A 21,995-nucleotide genomic window follows, 5' to 3' on the forward strand; every position below is an offset into this window, starting at 1 on the left:
TTGGACAAAAACCTATAACCTAGGTTTGGTTATATAATATTATATGAGGTATAAATGACCTACTATAATCATTCTGAACGCCAATTATTATTTTTTTATTTTTTTATTTTTTTACTATTTATCACTGGTTCGCGTTAAAATCGCAAAAATCAATTACCTAACACTGAGCTAAAAGACTATAATAATATCTGGTTTGAAATTTATATTTGTGGAAGAATTTACACACTCATCATAAAATACGTTTTCGAATCAACACTTAACGTTTGTTTAATAAATAATAAATTGTATAAACGTAATTTTGGTTTTCACTGAGTTGCACTCAACAAACGCTTTTCTCATTCGAACTACATTATTATATTATCTCTCTTATCTGCCTCAAGTTCTACTCACTTTTTATTATAATTTGTGTATAAATGTATAATAATATATTAATATCACGGAGAAAAGTAAATAAAAAATATAACGGAACATCTGTGGATCCTCTATATGTATAATATATAGTAACTTTATCGGTAAATTTAAGTTTTTGATAAAAATATAAAATTTAGTTGAACAGAATGGAATGGCCCATGGTTAACTATACCTCGCAAAATTAACTGCTAGTTCGAAAATTGATTTTGATATGTAAAAGTTATCAAAATTTTAAAGTAAAAGTAAAATTATTCGTTCAAAAAACAAAAAAAAACCTGCTATGTCAAAATTTTTTTATATTAACTTAAAATTATGTAAAAAAAAAAAATAACAGCGTAGTGATAAAAAATAATCATCTTATAATATTATATATTATAGTACGCACTGTACCAACATATTATATTATGTGCAAACAATTTAAATACATGTAATATAGTTGGCGTGCGTTACACACACAACTCGTTTGTTTAAACTGAAATTTTCAATTAAGAATTCCTTAAGAGATAATCAAATTAATTTTCAAGCGATAATAAATATTTATACATAATACCTACTAATACCTAAACCATGACGAAATATTGTATATGTACCAACATGAGTTTTTGTTATTGCAGTTGTTGTTTATTTAGGCGAAAAACGCGTGGATATTGATGTTTCTAAAATCTTGTGATGGCAAATACTTTTAAAAAAAAAAACCTCAGCGTATATTATATAGGTGTACTCAAAAATATAAGAAAACGTACTTTCGAAAAACGTTTGTTTTTCACCTCTTACGCGTCTCCTCGCGAGAACGGATTAGCAAAAACGATGGTAGATGTATCCTTACTTACTGGGCCACTACCCTGCAGTACCCACCTATCTATTCCACGCGCACATTTTTGTACAAATAAAACTATAATATTCGTTTGTGTTTATTTTGTAGACGCATACGTGTTAACATGTTAGTACTTAAAGTACTGTACACATTTTTATGTTGAGTTAAATTTATTATAAATGTCCAAAATAAAAATAAAATTGGTTTGAAAATAGCACAATAATGTCGTTATGTTAAAGTTCAGCGTGCAAACATTGTAAGTCAGGATTATTCGAGTACCCCTAACTATGTATGTATTCTTGTTGTTTTTAGAAAACAGCTTTTTTATTTTTTATAAGTTAAAATTTCCATTTTATAAACAAACCCACGTAGCTACGAGTATTTAAACACTGAAAATGTAATACGTTTTTTACAATGCATACTCGTATATTATATTGACTTTAAAGTAATATTTTGGAAAAAAAATTGAACTAATGAACAATAAATTAATAATAATATATATAATAGGCAATATAATATTACGTGTGTAGGCATTGTAATAATCACACATATTATATTGTACGAACATTTAATGATATGGGCAACAATCAATATGATATATTAAAAATTACAATGATATCATTTTATATATTATTATTTATTCACTTAATTTAAAAAATAAACGATTAGAAAACAAAAAAAGTGGGTAACTTGAGTACAAGCATAGATCATTATATATGACAATGTTTGTTTTTTCCTTTTGTTCTCTTACATTTATAGTGATACTAGGTGTATTAGTGTATATTACATGACTTCGTCCACAAAATAATGTAATTAGTTTATAAATTGTTAAATGCCAACACCAACTATCACAAACTATTCGCTAAATTTCCTATTATATCGAAGAACAATTTCCGAAATTTCTGTTAAAACCGGTCGATTAGTTTTTAAATCTATAAACCTAAACCATAAATACATTACCTTTGATAAATACACATACGTATATAGGTAACCGGTAGATGTTTTTAAATTTTGAATTTTATTTTTTTATTTTAAAAATATTTAAAAATAAATATATTTTTAGTTATTAGTGTTATTACATAAATCCCCCCCCCCATTGAAAATTTCTGGACACGCCACTGATAATACATATATATATGTATCGTGTGTTCACCGCATACTGCACGATAAAATTCTTAGAAGTAAACAAGGTGACCGTGAATTTAGGCCTATTTGTGTTGAGCTATTTTAAGAACGGCGGCGCAAACAATAATTGTAAGTTTAAATTATGTACCTAGTAATATAATTGTCCTTATAACAATAAATGAAATACACGTATTACAGGTAGGTATACGAGTTACCCTCTGTAGGTGAATTTTTAATATAGTCTTGAGAAGCAGCTCTGAGACTTCAAGAGATTTAGTCTTTCATTCAACTTTTTTTTTTAATATAGAATTTTCATGGTAAATATTAACAACAAATAAATATAACAAAAAAATAATTTATTATACATTTATATTAATACTTACTATGTACACGACCATACCTAACCTAATATATAATTATATATAATAAATAAGCTTGAGGGCATGTACAATTTACATATGTATATAGGAACAATATTCATTAATCACTGCTACAATATAATATGGTGACGTGTGTGAAGTTGGCCTCCCCATTATATCCAAATTAAACCGGGTAAATTGTAAGTTGAATTTTGAAATTTTTAAGTTAATAAGTTCGAAGTAATTGTCAAAATTAACTTAAAGAGGCTAACTTCACACTAGCCCCCCGATTTTTTCCAAATTACAATTACTTACAAATTAAACTTAACAACTTACAATCTGTCCGATGAAATTTAGTGAAAGTGGGGGGCTAGTGCGAAGATAGCCCCCCCACTAAGTTTATTTCGGTCACAACTTTGCTCCGAACAACTTACAAATACAAAATTCAACTTACAATTACTTACAAATCGAGCTTTTTAATTTACAATTTACCCGGTTTAATTTGGACATAATGGGGGGGCTAACTTCACACACGTAATATGGTGCCTACCTACGCCAAATTTCCGACCAACCCAACTATATACTATTATCGTCCCTCGGAGGCACACGGACAGCAGTGTAGTTCGACGTGTGGTTATAGCTATCATAATATATATATAGTTATACATTGTCATATATAATGATCTATACTTGTACTCAAGTTATCCACTTTTTTTGTTTTCTATAACCGTTTATTTTTTTAAATAACTAATAATACACGAGTTATATATTTATTTTTAATAAATGTTTATCATGGTTTGAATTTCCGCAATATATTATACCAATGTAGGTGCGTACCTACACGATAATTATTTAAGTACATTAAGTATAATACGTAAAATATAAATTCTCGGTCAAGAAAAACGCAAAGTTAAATCGTCAAGACCGCTTGTGGTGAATGGTGGGTGTGATGGTGTACTGCAAAGAACCAGACAGTGACAGCACTCGAGGGAAAAGCTCGACATAAGAGGGTAGGTGAGGGGTATGAAATTAAAGAAAAATAAGGGACGCGGTTAAGGTAAGGTGTATATACTGTATATATATATGAGCTAGTCGCGAAACCTTGACATTTCACCACCTCGAGGCCGCAACAGCTATATTTCTCCGCGTCTTGAAACGTCGGTGAAATTTTATTTACGCTCTCCTTGTGTATACGCCAGTCTAGTGCCTAGCGTACACTTAATTATTTTTTTCGGCATTAAATACCATTTCTTCTTCCCACCGGGTCAATTATATTATGCATTAAAATGTAAAGAAATTAAGAATGGTAGGAGGCCAGCAAGTACTCCGCCTGCCTTAATCCCAACCACTTCCTCCCCGCCGGTCCGCTTAAAAAGGGCTCGAATAAGTTAATTATTAATTATTACATTTAAAAGTAAAACGCTCCGGGCCGACAAATCAAAAAGTGTATACTTACTGTAACTGTATATACTACTAAAACTGTAAATACGTTTTTTATATCAGACATCTAAACGAAACCCATCCATTTTAATATTGATACTGGCCACAAAACACAAAACGAGTTATTATTAAAACCAAAAATAATAATACTGAAATGGCGCATCCGCTGGTTTTCAGCGATTTCTCTTTTCTCTTTACGTTTGGCGTGAGTATCTACTAGTGTAGAGAGCAAACGATAAGATGAGGTAAACCCCATATACGCGATATTTTTAATGTAGACCGTGTATATATTGATGTTTGATTGCTTTTGGCGACCACAAATATCGCAATAAACTGCAGATCTCGGCTCCTGCAGAACTAAAACAGATACACACGACTCATCTGCGCATCACAGCAGACTTTCAACGAGCAAAAGACTTCATAATGTTCTAAGGCGGAGAGCGCTTTCAAATACTTGCGATTTGTTAATATTCGTTTTTTTTAAATATTATCTTACTGTCTAACGTGTGGATCAGGAGGAAATGAAACGTGTGTTCTATGTAGATGGAAAAAAAATCATTAAAAACAGTGAACACTTTGTACATGTTTATATAATATAATTGAATGTTCGAAAAAATTACGTACACGTCATACACAACATATACACTGCACGATATATTATAGTACGGCGGTATAATTATATAATATTATCAATATTTTAAAATAACAAGTAGCATATAATAATTAACATATTATATATATATATATATATATATATATTAATTACAAATGCTATAGAACAAAAAGAAATATACAATCGTAATTTACAAACTAGGTAGAGTGAAAATAAAAACAAATACAACCCTAAAATATAAAAAAAAAAAAACGTTCCCGGGCTCCGTCACCACTTTTATTTTCCGTTGCTACTTTCACCGCCACAGCAAGTCGACAGCAGTTTTATATGGCCGCCCCGCAATCACGCGAATGAGTTTGTAAAAACGACAAACACAATATTATTGCAACATGATAATAAATTATTATTTACTGTAAAAACGATGAATTTATTCCGGACGCTCGATTGTACCGTTTTCAGAAGTAAATATAGAATACAAAATAATAATAATAATAACAAAAGCAATATAATATATAATTATTATACGATCGCTATACACATGCCGCTGCCGTTTGGAATCCCGTGATATATATGTATATATATATATATATACATATTATATACATCGTTTTACATGTCTTAGTCGTCATCACCACCATTATCACACGTGTATCACAGATTATAGAGCGTTAGTGTATTTATTATAATATATATATATATATATATATATAATTTAATCTGCGCGGCATTATAATAACTGCATTACAATAATAGCAGGAGGAGCAGTAGCAGCAATATTTTTTCATCGTCGTTATGGTAGTAGTGATGGTTACTGTTGTTGTAGTAGGAGTATTATAAGTAATTATAAGATAGGTATGTAAGGTATAGGTGGTAGGTAGTTTGGCAGCTCATCACGAATATAAAGCGCACTATTGCATTGCGACAGTGGGCGCCGCTGCCGTAACGTTTTCCGAACCAGCACTTCCGGTCGTGTCAGCCGTCGTCAAAGGCGTCCGCGGAGGCTGGGGAGACCCATTCTGTTGGGTGGCTGGGGGTGGATTCGGCGGCGGCGGTGGTGGCTCAAAAGTCCTCACCCTCCGTCGGCGCAACAACACAGTCCGCAAACGACCCAGATTATTTAGTCCGTTCATCAGGCTAAAATTCTGAACCGGCCTGATGGTCACCTCCACCGGATTTCTGCCCTCCGGCCGCAAGGAATCCCCGCCGGTTGGCTGGTGTTGGTGTTGGTGTTGGTGTTGGTGTTGGTGTTGGTGTTGGTGTTGGTGCTGATGCTGTTGCTGTTGCCGCTGGATGATCACCTGCTGCAGTTGGGCTTGCTGCAGCACATACGGCAGCTCATAGTGGTGATAAAAGTAAATCATGGAATGCTGCGGAAAAAAATGAGACGAAAATATTTAACTGTTAAAAATTTCAAATGTGTACAGACACGACGACGGTCTGCAATGATGTGACTCGTGAAAACATTACATAAATAATAAATATATAATTAAGTTATGTGCATCAGCGCTCAAAAAAAGTGAAGACCCTGAAGATGCATTTTAATTTTCCGGTTGACCGTCCGTATAAATACGATTGGCAAGTACCACAGCAACTACACAATCATAACATAATATGCATGGTAGCACGGTACACAGTCATTTTAACTATAAACCATCAGCGATTTACAATTGTTTATATATTTTTAAAGAATTAAAGAATGCACGGACACGTATCCCGGGGATCCGAGACGCAACATCACAATATATATAACTGCGAAGGACATACTCGCGACTTTTCATATTATGCATTATTGAATCTATTATTAAAATGTTTATTTGAACTCAGTTGCGGTCAGCGGCTATGTGTAATAGCTAGGAATGGTGTTTATTTTTTGTTACAATAATATATATACAAAACAACATACGACATAATTGCGCACACAAAAAACACCAACACTAAAATACTATTTAAAACTTCAAAGTATAAATCGCATAATAATTATATACGTATTCAAATTATATCGTTACGGCGGACAAAAATTTTGCAATTGTATGCGTTTTATTATATACTGAAAACATCATGGACAATTTCATTTTTTAATGAATAATAGAAATATTGACCTGTGTATATTGTTAAATATTTTTTTTGGCATAAAAAACGATAAAATATTTCTATTATAATAATTGATAGTATAGTATTCAATAAAACCGGTATTCTAAAAATATCGAAAAAACCTTCATCATTGCATTTTGTTTTTATATAAATTGTATTTGTTTAAAAAATTTCGTATTCAAATTAATCGCCTATAAAAATAAAGAACAATTTTTACGTTATGGTTAAGCGGTAGCGTCCTCGGGGGAGAAGGAACAGTTACCCCCTCACGGCTTTTTTTCTCTTCAAATTTTCATAATTTATATCAATACCTAGCAATTTGTTTGTTTATATATATATATATATATATATATATATATATATATATATACGTATAATGAAAAATGAATGTATGAAGTTCGCCCATCACCTATAAAAAGGTCTAGGAACGCCACTGTAATCAAGACCTATAATATGATAAGTTATAATAAATGTGAGATAAAAATATTTCTAAAACCAGTATCATAAACAGTTATTATACATTTAATAATTATTATCTATGAGAAAAGTTTATTGTTTGAGTATAATTAGATAAAACCAGTGTTAAAGAATAATATAAAAATACGAATTATAATTTAATTTTTAACAGACATTTAAAATAAATTAAAATTGTATTTAACATTACTTTTTCTGTAATAACGTAACTATACAAAACTAATATTTTAATCTTAATATTTAATTACGCTTAAAAATATAGCTACGAGCGTTGGTGTCGCGTGGCAAAGACATATATAATTACAACGACATAATTTCTATAATACTACACAATCATACAGATTTAAATAATTCGTGACCCGTCCCAGGGTTTACGTGAATATATTATTATTATTATTTTATTATTATAATATGCTGTACGATAAATCCGACGGCACTAAAAGAAATATGCATTAAATATAATAATGACGAAAATAAGCGAAAAAACGATTCGATCATAAAGTATATATACACGCGGTGAAAAACATGAGTGAGAGGTGTTGGACGAATAGACGGACCGTACTCTTTGTTAAATTTATATGGAAATTTCACATCAACCCTTCGGGACGTCGACGCTCAGAATTCATTCTGTTTATGACACTATATATATTTGTATATACATATACAAACATAGCTGTGTGCGACGGCGCACGTTCTCAAAAATTTCCATACACATAATAATATAGACCATTGGGTTTTTCGTCCGTTAATTACAATAACACAAAACTGGACGCGACGATTTCACATTCAAATTACATTTTAAAAAAATCGAATTCAAACCCGAATATAAGGCAGCAATAATGATAATCGTATAACGACCACGCTGGACGGTTACTGAACCGAATACGTAGATCGCAGACATCACTATATTAAATAGGTACTTGGACAGAAACAACTATAGCAATATAGTATATATTATGTATCGTGTGAGTAATCAAACGTGAAATGGTGTTTGAAAACGCAACACCCCTCAAAAGCATATATACGTATACGGGAAATATACCTGTATTCAGTATTTTTCGCTGTGTTTTCTGCTTACAAGGAAGGGAGGAAAAAACAAGAACTAACGAACTGACGAGGAGAAATCGAGAGAAGTGTTTCAGACACAAATCAAATCCATTAATATAACTTGCGGAAAAGTTCACTTAAATAAAAGGGTGGAATTTTACTTTGCTACAAAACGTTTGAAAAATGGCTGAAAAAATGTTTTTAATTTTATGGAATCGCTCACAGACTGATTAATTATTAAGACTCTACGTTTATATAGGTACATAATATTATACTATACTATCAACGTACGACAAATATAATTTGCATATCTTATAATACTATAATATACATTTCTGCATTACCAGGGCGCGCATCAAGAAAAACGTGTCCACGAAGTTCTCGAAAGTATTATGCATTTTTAAAATTCTAGTCTGAATTCATAATACAGGTACCATATATATTTAAATACTATTATAAAGACCGATAACGAAAAAAACAACAGTGCTTTAAAAGCATTATAAGACATCACAATGGTGCTGCGCAGTGTGAACAACGATCTATTGCAGACTTCGAAATGGCCACGATAAATTACCCAAATCATTGTAAAATAATAATAATAAAAAGTCATTTCGTATTACCTGAATAAAGAACCACGAACAGATGAGAGCCAAATTGCTATATTGACCGTTGAACCGATAGTGGTAAGCGTAGAAGGAAAAGTGGTACAGATAGAAAAACCTGGAACAGAAACATAATCAATTTACATATACAAATGTACAATATACTTAAGTACACACAACACTAGCACACATGTTTCTATAAATATTACGAAAAATATATATACAGGGTGTCCCGCAAAGATTTACCCAATGCGATATTTCCTAGATAATGGAGATGACATAATTATTTTTTTATAAGGCTCACGGGGACAAAAAACAACTAGTATTTCATATTTTAATTTAATTGAGTTTTTTGGTAAAGAAAATTAAAGAAAGCCATTTTGTAGTTTATTTTTCTAAAAATATTGAATTTTCAACATTTTATTTTCATTAACATCGTGATTTTTAATATTTTTTCTAGTTTCGATAAAAATTGTGAATTATTAATACTATATAATAGGTACCAATGTTATCAAACATGTGGCCCGCGAGATCATGCCCGTATAATAATACAAAAATATTTTCTAAGCTAAAAAAAATATTAAACATACCGATTTTAATGAAAATATAATATTTAAACGTCAAAATATTTTAAAAATAAACCCTACAAAATGGCTATTTTCGTTTTTTTTTTGAAAATAATTAAATAAAAAATTATTTTTTTAACTTTTTTACCAAAACATTAAATTTAATTAAAATATGAAATACTTTTAGTCCTTGTCCCCGTTAGATTAGATAAAATGGGTAAATCGTCACGGAACACTCCGTATAAGAAGGTGTTTCACAGTGTTTGCACTATCTTTCATCAGTCTAAATTTTAAAAAGTATATACCATCATTTGATTATTATAGTAGTTAATGGGCGATTCCACTTTTAAAATACTTACATAAATTAGCTCAATAAAACAGACTACCTAGCTCAAAAATGGTTATAAGGAACGCGAAAAAAAATTTTATTTGCTTTCATGTTAAGTTTAGATAAGACCCAAAATAAATTAAATAGAAAATAAAGTTCATTTAAGATGAAAACACCCTGTATATATAATATATCAGGCAGTTTTATTTTTAACCGTCGAGTTACACTTCTGTAAAAGACGACTGGCACACTTACGCACACGCGCACATAACAGATAGACAGAGTGAGTGGGAGTAAGGAAAAAGTGCAATTCTGGTATATTCATTACAGTTCTTGGCGGGCGGTCAATGGAATCCCCGTAGTGTCGCTTCGTATTCCTCGTCCTGCAATGGACCCTTTTTCTTCCTTGCTCCTTTTTTTTCCGTACCTCATGTCAAACTGTGATGCACTCGTGTTCGAGACAACTTTCTCGTGTAATTCCTTCACCAATATCCCTCCCCGCACCGGTCACTAGAATACCATCCCCCAATCTGCCACCCCCCTTACACGGACCCCCCGTAGTAAGGTATATATTATACGACGACGACAATAATAACAGCTTTTATATTATATAGGTACTCACTTTAGCCAATGCCTTTTCGTGATCGGACAATGGCTGCATATGGTGTCGTATTGATCAGCTACCCAAACGATCAATATGATGTAAAACGCCGTGGTGGTGTCGTTGAAAAATTCCGACATTATGGCCTCCATGCCTGTCAGTAATTTAAATAATAATATTTATTATAATAACAGTAAATAAATAAAACATAGATCATCATCGAAAATCAAAACCCCTTTTATACACCACAACCCCTGCACTATTGTCAACGTTATTATTATTGCCGCATACACGCGGCACAACGTTATAGTGTTGACAAACTCCTTAATTGTTAATGCATAAAATTATGTTTTCAGGGGACGGATGTCGCGGCGTCAGTGAACTCCGATAACGCGGTTTGACAGGGTTTTAAATGTTTTAATAATAATAATATTCGGGTGCGACGAAAAATCACAAGAATGGATTATTATTATTATTATTATCATCGCTATCGTAATTTATTTTACTCACCAACCAAAGCCAATATGACAGTCAAAAGTGGCGCTGCCGGAAAAGAGAGCGAACCGTGAAAATCTAATAACTGCAGCAAATCCACTGAAAAAAAATATGCAACGATAAATAACCAAATTAAAAAAATTGTAATAATTATTATTATTTATTTGTTTGTTTTACGCCATAATAATAATATAGATTACCTATGAAAACAAATATCTGATGGTGCGAGTACCTCAAAAGCATTGAAATCGATACAGTCTGGAAGCAAAAAAAAACACAAACCGTTTAATTTCAATAAACATGGTATATACAAAGTCATTAACATTCATAAAAAATATAATGTAGCCAAAACAACAGTTGATAATTGGAAAACATATGATAACGCAGGGCTTAGTTATGTATTTCTTGATTATTAAAATAATTAAATAAACAACGATAGAAAACAAAATTGAAAAAACCTTTGTTGTTATTCTTATTTATACTTAATGGATTATTAAAAAAAATTTCTTTGTTTTAAATATAAGTATTATAACCAGCAGCTAACATAAGTATAATACTATTTTTTTACTTATCAATATACGCTAATACGTCATTGAAGGAACCAACAGTTAAAAAAAAATTAGTTAAAATATAAAGTAATACATATCATATTGGAATCAACTTTGGTGTCAAATTTAAAAATAAAAATGTAGTGACTTTTCTAATCGCCAATTTGTCTAAAACAAAAACTATGAATTATAAAAATATGATACCTAATATAAGAAATGTACACAACTACTTAAAAGAATATCAAACTTACTCGACATTATTTAATTAAATAATAAATATATTATAATATTCCAAATATCCTTTATAACCAAAATCCTGTAAATATTTAAATAAGATTTAAATAATACTATAAATATGCATGTAATTTAAATCTCAAAGGCCATACCAAAGATAACTAAAAAATATATTGATTAAAGAAAATAAAAAAAAATTACGAAAAACACGCGAATGCGTTAAATGCACAACCCCGATAATAATTAAATACTTTTATGCTAATATAATTACTAATTACAAATTATTTACAAAATTTAAAATCAAAAACATTTTTTCAATAATTTATCGTGTATACACACAGAAAAAATATATCATTGTAGAGTCAATACATCATCGCTCCGCTCAAAATCTAAAATATTTAATTAACTAAGAACTGTAAAGAATTCATTTTTTTTTTACAAGACACAAAAAATAATCTAATGTTTTAGGATTTAAATCATGTCAAATACCTACACTCACTAAATAGTTAGATCGTAATTATTTATAATTATCATTGACTTATTGATTTATATAATACATAACGCTTTGAACTATGTATACCAATTATATGAAATTTAATGAGATATTGCAATTATTTAATTTTGAATAGATTATTCAACATGATTAAATATACAATGTATATGCATAATATATTACCTATATTTATGGTATTATACACAAGTAAAATTAAACAAGTTGAATTTATTTTCAATTGAAATAAATTACTTACTCCGCGCCAATAGATAGTTTGAGATGATTTAAAAGAGCTGCATTTTCATACCAAATACGTTTTTTTTTAATCCAACGAAAAGGGAAAAATTCGGCTTTAGTAATTGGCAACAGGAGGAAGAGAATATATGGGCATTCATTTCTCGGGGGAATAAAACATCGTATCTAATTTCACGCACTCCTTTCTTATTGGTTTTCTTAATCATTATGTCGCTACTACCAAGCAATCTCACATATATGACTTCAGGCAGTAATTTGATCGAAGACGTATTATGTTGAAAAATAATATACGCGAACAACTTAATTTAAGAATACAAATATTGTTATTATTATTTATACTTATTACTTATTAGTTATTACGGAATATTAAATTCTAAAACAAATTTCGCTTCTTCACTATACCTAAACATAATATATGAGACACAAAAATGTATACTTAGTAAAAAAATAAAGCTTTTTACAATTTAAAAAACAAATTATTTAAAAAAAAAAATAGAAAATTAGTTTTTCTAAAACAGAAAACGATGTCACTGACCTTTTTGTTAAGGTCAAACTAAACATGTAGAACATGTAGAACATGTAGAAAATTTAAAAAATTTAAATATATTTTACAATATTTAAAAAAATGAGTTATAATTTAAATTAATAAAATAATAACAGAAAATTATATTTTGAAAAATAATGTAAAAAGGGAAAAATTAGATAACCTGGAGTGTACCTCCACTGTAGCATGTTATTAAGTAAGTCATCATTGTATACAAAAAACGATTATGAACGAAAACAGCCTAGGTATATTACTAAAATATATTTATATTGCAACTATAGTAATTTATTTTATTATTAGCAATAAGGTTGGTTGAATGAAATATTGTGAAAAACATTGCATTTGTTATATTATTATACTTCACATTTACTTATTCTGTTGTATTTATTCTAAACAAACTGTTAATGTTAATGTTTTAAATTTAAAAAAAAAGTTCTGAATCAATAATAACTTATTGTTACATTCTAAAAAAAAAACAGATGAATTGATTTTTTTTTTTTGTATTAATTAGCAATAACCTACAATAAATCTAAATATTTTAAAAATGTAATCATATAAATAAAATTATATAATAATATAAACCTACATAAAACTTTTAAGTTCCCACTATTATTATTTTAAAATTACAACAAAATAACAAAAAACATTATTATTCGTTAATATATGTAATATTGTCCAAATTTGAAATCACTTCAAATGTCTAAACAAAAACCATTACATAGATATATTTTTTAGATATTTTTGTTTCAATTATGATGAACCTAATATTATTTAATGTTAAATAAAGAAATTAGAAAATTTTAATGTCTATAAAAAATTTTACCAAATATAAAAAAAATAATTTAAGTAACAATAAAAAAACTAAAAACGTTTAATGAGAAATCGTTTTATGAATGAATATCCAAATAAATTGCAAAACAGATAGCATATAACACTACTTTAAAAATAATATAATATATCATAAACGTAAGCTTTTCCTGACTAAGAATTTATACTTTGAAAGCAAAATGTTAATTATAAAGCAATTAAATTATAAAAAAAACTACACTATATATCACAAAAACAGTTGATACAACTAGTATGACATACATATTACTTATTATAATATGAGAGCTTACATTTAATATAACCTAAAATAAATATAACTAAATACCATGACAACTATCTGACAACTGCATTAAAATTATATAAGATTCAAATAAATATAAAAATATTGCCTCTTTGGTGGTTTTAAATTATTAATAAAGAGATAGTTGTTAACATATGAAATAAATCCTTAATATAACTATATTATCACTTATATAATTTATGACTTATTAACACACAATTAAACACTAATTGTTGTTTTGTATGTTATAACAATTTAATAATAGTATTAGAAATTTAAATTGTAAGGGGCTGAACTCCCCCTTATCGAGCTCATGGGAAGGCTGCACTCCTGTACCCCCTATACACGGCGCCCTTGATTATTATTATTATTATTATTATTATTATTATTATTATTATTATTATTATATCCAATTCTGTCAAAATTTAAAGTTCAGACACTCATTAAGTCATGTCATAAACTATATTTGAGGAATTACATTAAACTTTTCTATTTTTTAATTACAGCAACAACAACTTATATAAGGAACCTTGGATTAAATTACAAACTTTTTAACTTAGTGAACATTTTTTATCAAAATTTGTCATTTAAAAAAATAAAAGTCAACAATTTCAATTATCTATAATAAATAGTACAAAAGGTCAAAATTATGCCATCCATAGAAAATGATAATATAAATATTTCGTTAAATAGTTTTTGAAACCACTATGGTTAAATTTGCTTTAAAATTATAACAAATTTTCAATAAATGATTTCATTTTCCTAATTATTTTGTAAAGTATACCATAGAGAATTTTTTACTAATGAATAAAAACTAAATCCAATTTATTAGCATAAACCACTCACAAGTTTAATATTGAAGCATTTATAAATTAAATTCCCCATAAGGTGATAAGCAATTACACAAAAAAACATTGTAAAACCAATTCATTCATAGCTTTACTCAGAATTCAAAAAACCGCAGATACATGTTTTCACTTAATTAACTCTAATTTAGAATTAAAAATACAAGCTCAAGGTCTTCTTTACAATTAAATCCTCCTACCCCCCCCTCCTCATATGATGACAATAATCATCAATAATACTTTTCAATTTATAAGAAAATTTCTGATATCAATATACTCCTTCTCTTTATGTAAGGTACTACTAAAAAAATTAGTTATATTGGTTAAGGTAAATATAATACACAAATCTTATACTTACAAATACAACCATTATAAAGAATGATGCAATGTACGACGTTCTTGCCATCCAAATGCTCACAAACCTATAATGTTCTCCAGTTATAACGTTTCTGAAATATAAAAACAAGAATTATTGCCTACTCGAAAGTAATAAATCAAAATTATTCACAACAAACTGTGTCTTTACCTGAGAAATCCTTTGTTTTGTTCATTTTCAGCTAGTGATTTAACAGAGGACATCAGTAAGTCATCATAGCCAAGGAAATACTCCAAGAAAAACTGGCCCACTGAATCACCAAAACACTTGTTTCGAGTAGGCTCTAGGGCTACTAGCATTACTGGAATTCCTAACCGAGTTCTGGCGTTGGGCGACAAACGCAAAAACCCATACTCCAAAGAATATTCAACAATGTAATTCTCATAAAATATTCCTAAAAAATTAAAACCAAAAATAATTGTATATAATTTCATTGACAATTTCAACATAATATAGGTACCTTCATTGTCGTCAATCGAAGGTAATGCGGTACTTGTAGACTGGAGTAATGAACTACTATCGATTCCCAATACACCTCTAATAGAACTATTTGGATACTAAAAATAATTAATATTTCATTTTACTATCATATATATAAAAGGAGAATCAAATGGAATAGTACAAGTACCTTGGTAGAACGAAATTGAGCTGAGTCTTCTACTAATGAAAAATTTGATTTACTAGTGGTATGACGATTCGTCTTAGTAGTACTGCTAAACATTTCTTTTTTTTCATCTACATAAAATAAAATCAACAAATAAAACAAAAATGTAAATGCTAAATAAATTAAAAATATTTATCACTATATAAATATATGTTAGATATGCTGATTATGGAAAATCCCTATCATGTAGTTTTTAATAAAATTATATTTAATACAAATAATACTATAAAATATATTTTAAGACGACGACCATAAATTATCGTACAATTATACTAAAATGTATGAAACTATTAGAATAATTAAAGAACTCTTAAAAGTTACAACTTAAAATAATACTTCATGTTTTTATACTCAAAATAAATTTGATTTTAAAAACAATTTTATCACAAAGCTCTACTTAAAAAATCCCACTGAGCATATTATATAGAAAATAAGTTAAAATAATAGATTATTATCTATTGACAAACATATAATTATTATAATATTAAAAATATCTAAGACTATCTATTACTGAATAAATTATTTATGATAAAGATTACCAAAGTATATCACTATTGATAAATTACTTATAATTTTTAAACATAATATATTAGACAATTAAAAAATATAGGTATAAAAATAATAAATTATAAATTATTTTTAAGAAAAATAATATATTTTATGTGAATATGTGCTAAAATATATTTCAACAATTTTATCTTTCACATTAAATTAAATTATATTTTTCACAATATAATTATTATTTACTATATAAATATTATATAAGATCACTTTAAATGTATTTTTGAAACTAATATATTAGAATTAATTAATTATAAGTAATTTAAAATCTTTATGACAGATAAAACAAAAAAAGTATTAGTAATTTGCAGGTTAACAAAATTTACACATTTTATAAACTTTTTACATGTTTTGTACTGTGAAAACTTTAGAAACCTTTGATTTTGGATCTATTTGTACTGAATTTATATAGAATAGTTAATAATTAAAGATAAATTGTTTTATTTAAACACATCAAAACATTAGATAACATAGTAAATTACATAATTTACCACTAACAACATATAAATAATAAAATTAACTTTACCCAAGAAAAAGCATTTATTTAGAAAATTGATAAGTGTTCAGACTTGAAAAGGTATAAAATGATTATTATTGTCGCAATTCACAATTTCAATTCATTTTATTATCTATATTCAAATAAAGTTTAGTTTAACTTAATTAAAATATAATTAATACCTGAATGAATTAAATTGTCTATGTGAATAATAATAATAAAATAGAAATAATATACACAGAACTATTCTTAGACATATAGAATCAAATTAATAATAAGTAAACTAAATATTTAAATTAAATTAAATACAATAAATTAATAAAAATTGTATGAGGATAAATAATTAGAAATAATTCTATATCCAATGTCATAAAAATTAAATTTTAAATGCTCTTAAAAAATTAATTTGACTACAATAGAATTTTTTCAATAAAGGTTAAAAAACTTATAAAAACCTTACATTAAATTTCCAAATATTAGAAATAAAAAAAAAATTAACATTTTTAGCTCTGGTATAGTATAGTATATAATATGTATAATTTATTATCATACAAAAATGGGTCAAATAATTTTAACAATTTTAGAAAAAATTAATTTAAATTTTACAAATAAATCAAATGTAATAATTTGAGTAAATAATATTATAAAGTATAAAGAAATTGAAATTAAATTATTATTTAAGATGGCTTTTACATTATTTAATTTAACGCAATGAATATATCCAAGATCTAAGTCATGGATGTATTTGATACATAACCGTAATCATAGATATATAAGATAAATATTAGATCCATATAATATCATACCTTTTAATTAATTAGAATAATATCAAATAACTAAAATTGTATTGGGTAGTAATTTTTTCAAGACCTATATGAATTTAGATTTTTAGATTTTTAAAAATGTCATACTACATGAATCATATAATATATAATTGGAACCCAAGTCCAAGTTACAAATAGGGCACACCTAAATGATATAGTAATAGTATAGTTTTAATTTTATCACTAACTGAATTACAGCCCATACTTCATTGGTAAAAATGGCTGCTTTATAGCAAATGCTAATATGATATAAACGAGCCATGAAGTATTACAATATTTATATTGTATTACATTGTATTATATTGTATTTATATTTAAGATACCATACCTGCATGTGTTGTCTCTGTCTTACTAACGTAGATCAAATTTTCGTTCAGAAGAACAGATTTCGTGATGTCAGCTTTAATATTAGAGTAAATTTACATATTATCAAATTTAAAGATAGAAATATTGTTTAAAAAAATGACATATACTTTTATTGATATTATCATTTTAAAATGTGTTATGAACATTATAAATTGTAATATTTTACATTTCTATAACTCACTTTAAACTGATAATATCAATAAAATCATATGTCATTTTTAAACAATATTCCTACCTTTAAATTTGATAATAGGCAAATTTACTCTAATATTAAAGCTGACATCGTAAAATCTGTTCAGAACGAAAATTTGTTATGATATACATTAGAAATACAGAGATAACACATAAGGACATAACATCATCTTAAAGATACTATGGTATTACTATATAAGTCTAATATTTATCTAATACATCCATAGCCTGAGTCGTGTATCTAACATATTCACGAACTAGATCGTAAATATTAAATATACTGTGTTAATTTCACCATAAACTGCCAAAAACATTTCCCATGGCATCAACTAAAATCTGTACTATGTAATAAAAACTCTTATTTTATTTTTACTTAGAATAAATTTTACCTTCAACACTTAAGTAATTTGTAAATGACACATAGTTGAATAAATTGGGTTTTGGAGTACTAGTCTCTCGAAATTTATTTTCAACTAATTCTTCTGTTGATGGTTCAATATCGACCTCTCTTTTGTTCCTAAAAAAGAATATTTAGTCATAAGATAATCTTAAAATACTTTTAATTTTACTTAATACTAGTATTAATCAATAAATTTAATATTTTAATTCAAGTTCAATCTACATTTTTTTATTTTGTGTTTAAAACTTAAACTTAATAATTTATAAAATAAAACTAAGATAAAACAAAAAATACTTAATAAAATTGTAGTTTTTTATATATATATTTAGTATGTTGAAAGGTACATTTAATAAAAAACAAATAAATCAAATAGATTAATCAAAATATATAATGTAATTTATAAGTTAAAGAATTTCAGAACTGAAATATGATTATACAAAAAGGACAAAAATTAAATACTTTACCTAATTTATTATTAATTAATTAAAAATTATTTTTTATTTAAAAATGACGATGTTTTAGTAATGATACTCATAGTCGTTAAGATTCATCTAGATATGTTATAACACTTCTAAATTACTTCTGAGGATTGTAATCCTACAAGAAAATGAAACTAAATAATCCTACACCAGCATAATATGTTAAAAATTCCATTTATACAGCTTAAAAACAATAGTATGAAAATAAGATAATTTTGAATTTTATTAGGAACATAAAAAAGAGACATTTACAAAATGTATTAAAATAAACAAAGTAAATAAATATAAATTTTATATAATTTTCAATTTCTCTAAGTTAAAATAAATCATTTAACACGTTATATTAATTATTTCAACTATATTCAAAAATATGGATTCAATTAAAAAAAATTTTTAAATTATGATAACAATATAGTTAACATATAAACACCAGTACAAATGCCATGAAAAAAAAATGTCTTGTAAATTGAATATTTGTCTATTTTGTTCAACACCCTACTATAAAGCATAATATTATGATATTTAAAAATTAAGGACAATAATGAATTTAAAAAGTTTAGGAAAACTCTTGGAAATATACTCTTAATATACCTGTTTGATAAACTATATATTTTTAAAATAACTATTTTTTTATAGTTTTCATTTACTACTTGGAGATCTGTTCTAAAAACTTGAATATCAATATAATTTCTTTCAATTAGGAACTTTCAGAAATATTTCTTTGAAGAGGTATTAGATAAATTAATTAAATGTTTAAAACAATAAAACAAATTAATCAATTAATAATAATTGGATAGGTACTTACTCAGGATTATTAGTTTTAGTGAAGCGGTTAAACAATGACGAATTTTCATCACTTGTGTCTATACGTTTTAGTTTGTATTCACGTTCATAAGACTTTTCTACTGTGAACAATTCATTTATCATGCCTGTTTGTTCTGCATAGCTACGTTGATAACTTCGAATAATCTCCACTCGTAATATGCCATCTCTAGGCCAAACGTCTTTAACATGATCTAAACAGTTGGCTGGCATTCGTGAGAAATTCATATGCACATAAACAAGTACAAAAAATGATAAGACAGCCTAAAATCAAAAACACTAAAATTAAAACATTTGTAAACTTTGACATTTGGTATAGTGCAAAATTTTACCTTTAATAAAAATACAAATTCTATAAGCCTCCTCAGAGATCTTGGGAATATTCTAGCATACCCTAAGGTAGCCTTGTAGAACAATGCATAAAACAGACGGTCTCTTACATTGAACGCCTGGTTGTTATTATTGTTATTGTTGTTGTTGTTGTTGTTGTTATTCACCCCTGTTGTTCTCATGTCCAAGGCGTTTGGTGGCAAAACCACCAGTTCTTCATGATTATGACCGTTGGTAGGCATGATGAAGTCGTTCCTCTAACTCGGCAACGGACAAAATGTCAGCAGAAAATGTCGACGAATGCTACACTGCATCGTCACCTAATGGAAAATGAAAACCAATATATTCTATGCACAAGTATTTAGGATCAGCCTACATTCCAATTGCGACTAAACAAAATTTTAACATAACAGAAACACGGACAAAAATCTTTTAAAAAAACATCGCCCAAATTGTCATAAACAAGCAAATTTTTAAAGATCTTCACACGCAAACTAGTACTACTCGGTAACTTGACGAGTGAAGAGGTGGCGTACTCACGTTGATATGACGACCCCAACAAGCAATTTGATCGTGATCACAAATTACAATCTACAAATCACTAATCACGGTTACAAACGTACATTACTCACCCTATATCAAGCGACGTATGGGCCGAACGCAACAGCGATCGGCGATGTTATTATGATACACCTATAGGTGTGCTCGAGACTAAAGGTCTTGCGACGAACGAGCGAATCGGCCGGGGCGGTGGCTTGTCAAACTGGAGGAATTGGAATTTTATATTTACGGTCTGCGATCAATCGGACTGACAGACGATAAAAAGGAAACACAAATAGACGACGACGATGGAACGACGAACAGGTTCAACTTGAAAATTCATAGTCGCGCTGGTAGTCGTCAGCTGCAGCTGTGCGCGTACTATATCGTTTTATCATTTTTCCTTGTGACAATAATATAATAATAATGATAAATAAATTGTTCTACAATAATAATCATTTGGGAGTTCAAAATGATAGCGCGCACGACGTGTCAACGCAGTATAAAAGTGATCGAGATCTTGGGAATATTATTATTATTATGAATGTGATAGGTAACTGCATTAATTAGGTATAACAGATATTATTTTATTATTGCGATTTAGTAAAATAGGCACGTAAATTGTAGTCGTTGTACTGTCGTAGAGTCCGAGATCCGTAGTCCGTAATCGACAAATTTATTCTAACGTTGCCCAACATGAACTACGTTCGCCGATGCTGATAATACGACGGTACACCGATAACATGTCGTTTACTCGCGTGAACATATACATTTTTATTTTATAAAGGTATATAATGTAGTATATATAAATAATAATAATATATTATATTATATCCACCTTAATTATAATATTTATTATTTACTTGCCACACGTAACGAGTAACGATGTAACCGTCATAACCCACGTCCCACAATCATCTCTAAGATATTCTTAACTACCCAGATCTACCCA

At 28.0% G+C, this 21,995-nt stretch overlaps 1 protein-coding gene across 2 annotated transcripts; it reads right to left on the reverse strand.

Annotated features, from left to right (window-relative positions):
• Nucleotides 1-4,728: 4,728 nt before the first annotated feature.
• Nucleotides 4,729-21,579, reverse strand: LOC113561017 (membralin). Of its 2 annotated transcripts, XM_026967186.1 has the most exons (13): nucleotides 21,136-21,579; nucleotides 20,506-20,823; nucleotides 20,157-20,437; nucleotides 18,862-18,989; nucleotides 15,998-16,104; nucleotides 15,830-15,926; nucleotides 15,520-15,763; nucleotides 15,352-15,442; nucleotides 11,167-11,224; nucleotides 10,982-11,065; nucleotides 10,493-10,625; nucleotides 8,995-9,094; nucleotides 5,671-6,129 (listed from the first exon to the last, which is right to left on the reverse strand). In XM_026967186.1, the coding sequence occupies exons 2-13, from the start codon at nucleotides 20,743-20,745 to the stop codon at nucleotides 5,671-5,673; spliced, it is 2,022 nt and encodes a 673-aa protein (XP_026822987.1). In that variant the 5' UTR covers nucleotides 20,746-20,823; nucleotides 21,136-21,579. The 2 variants fall into 2 exon arrangements, with proteins under 2 accessions (XP_026822988.1, XP_026822987.1); XM_026967187.1 differs by lacking the exon at nucleotides 21,136-21,579 and having other exon boundaries at nucleotides 4,729-6,129; nucleotides 20,506-20,745.
• Between the last annotated feature and the right edge of the window lie 416 nt (nucleotides 21,580-21,995).

Source organism: Rhopalosiphum maidis, chromosome 1 (assembly GCF_003676215.2).
Source record: "Rhopalosiphum maidis isolate BTI-1 chromosome 1, ASM367621v3, whole genome shotgun sequence".
NCBI classification, from domain to species: domain Eukaryota; kingdom Metazoa; phylum Arthropoda; class Insecta; order Hemiptera; family Aphididae; genus Rhopalosiphum; species Rhopalosiphum maidis.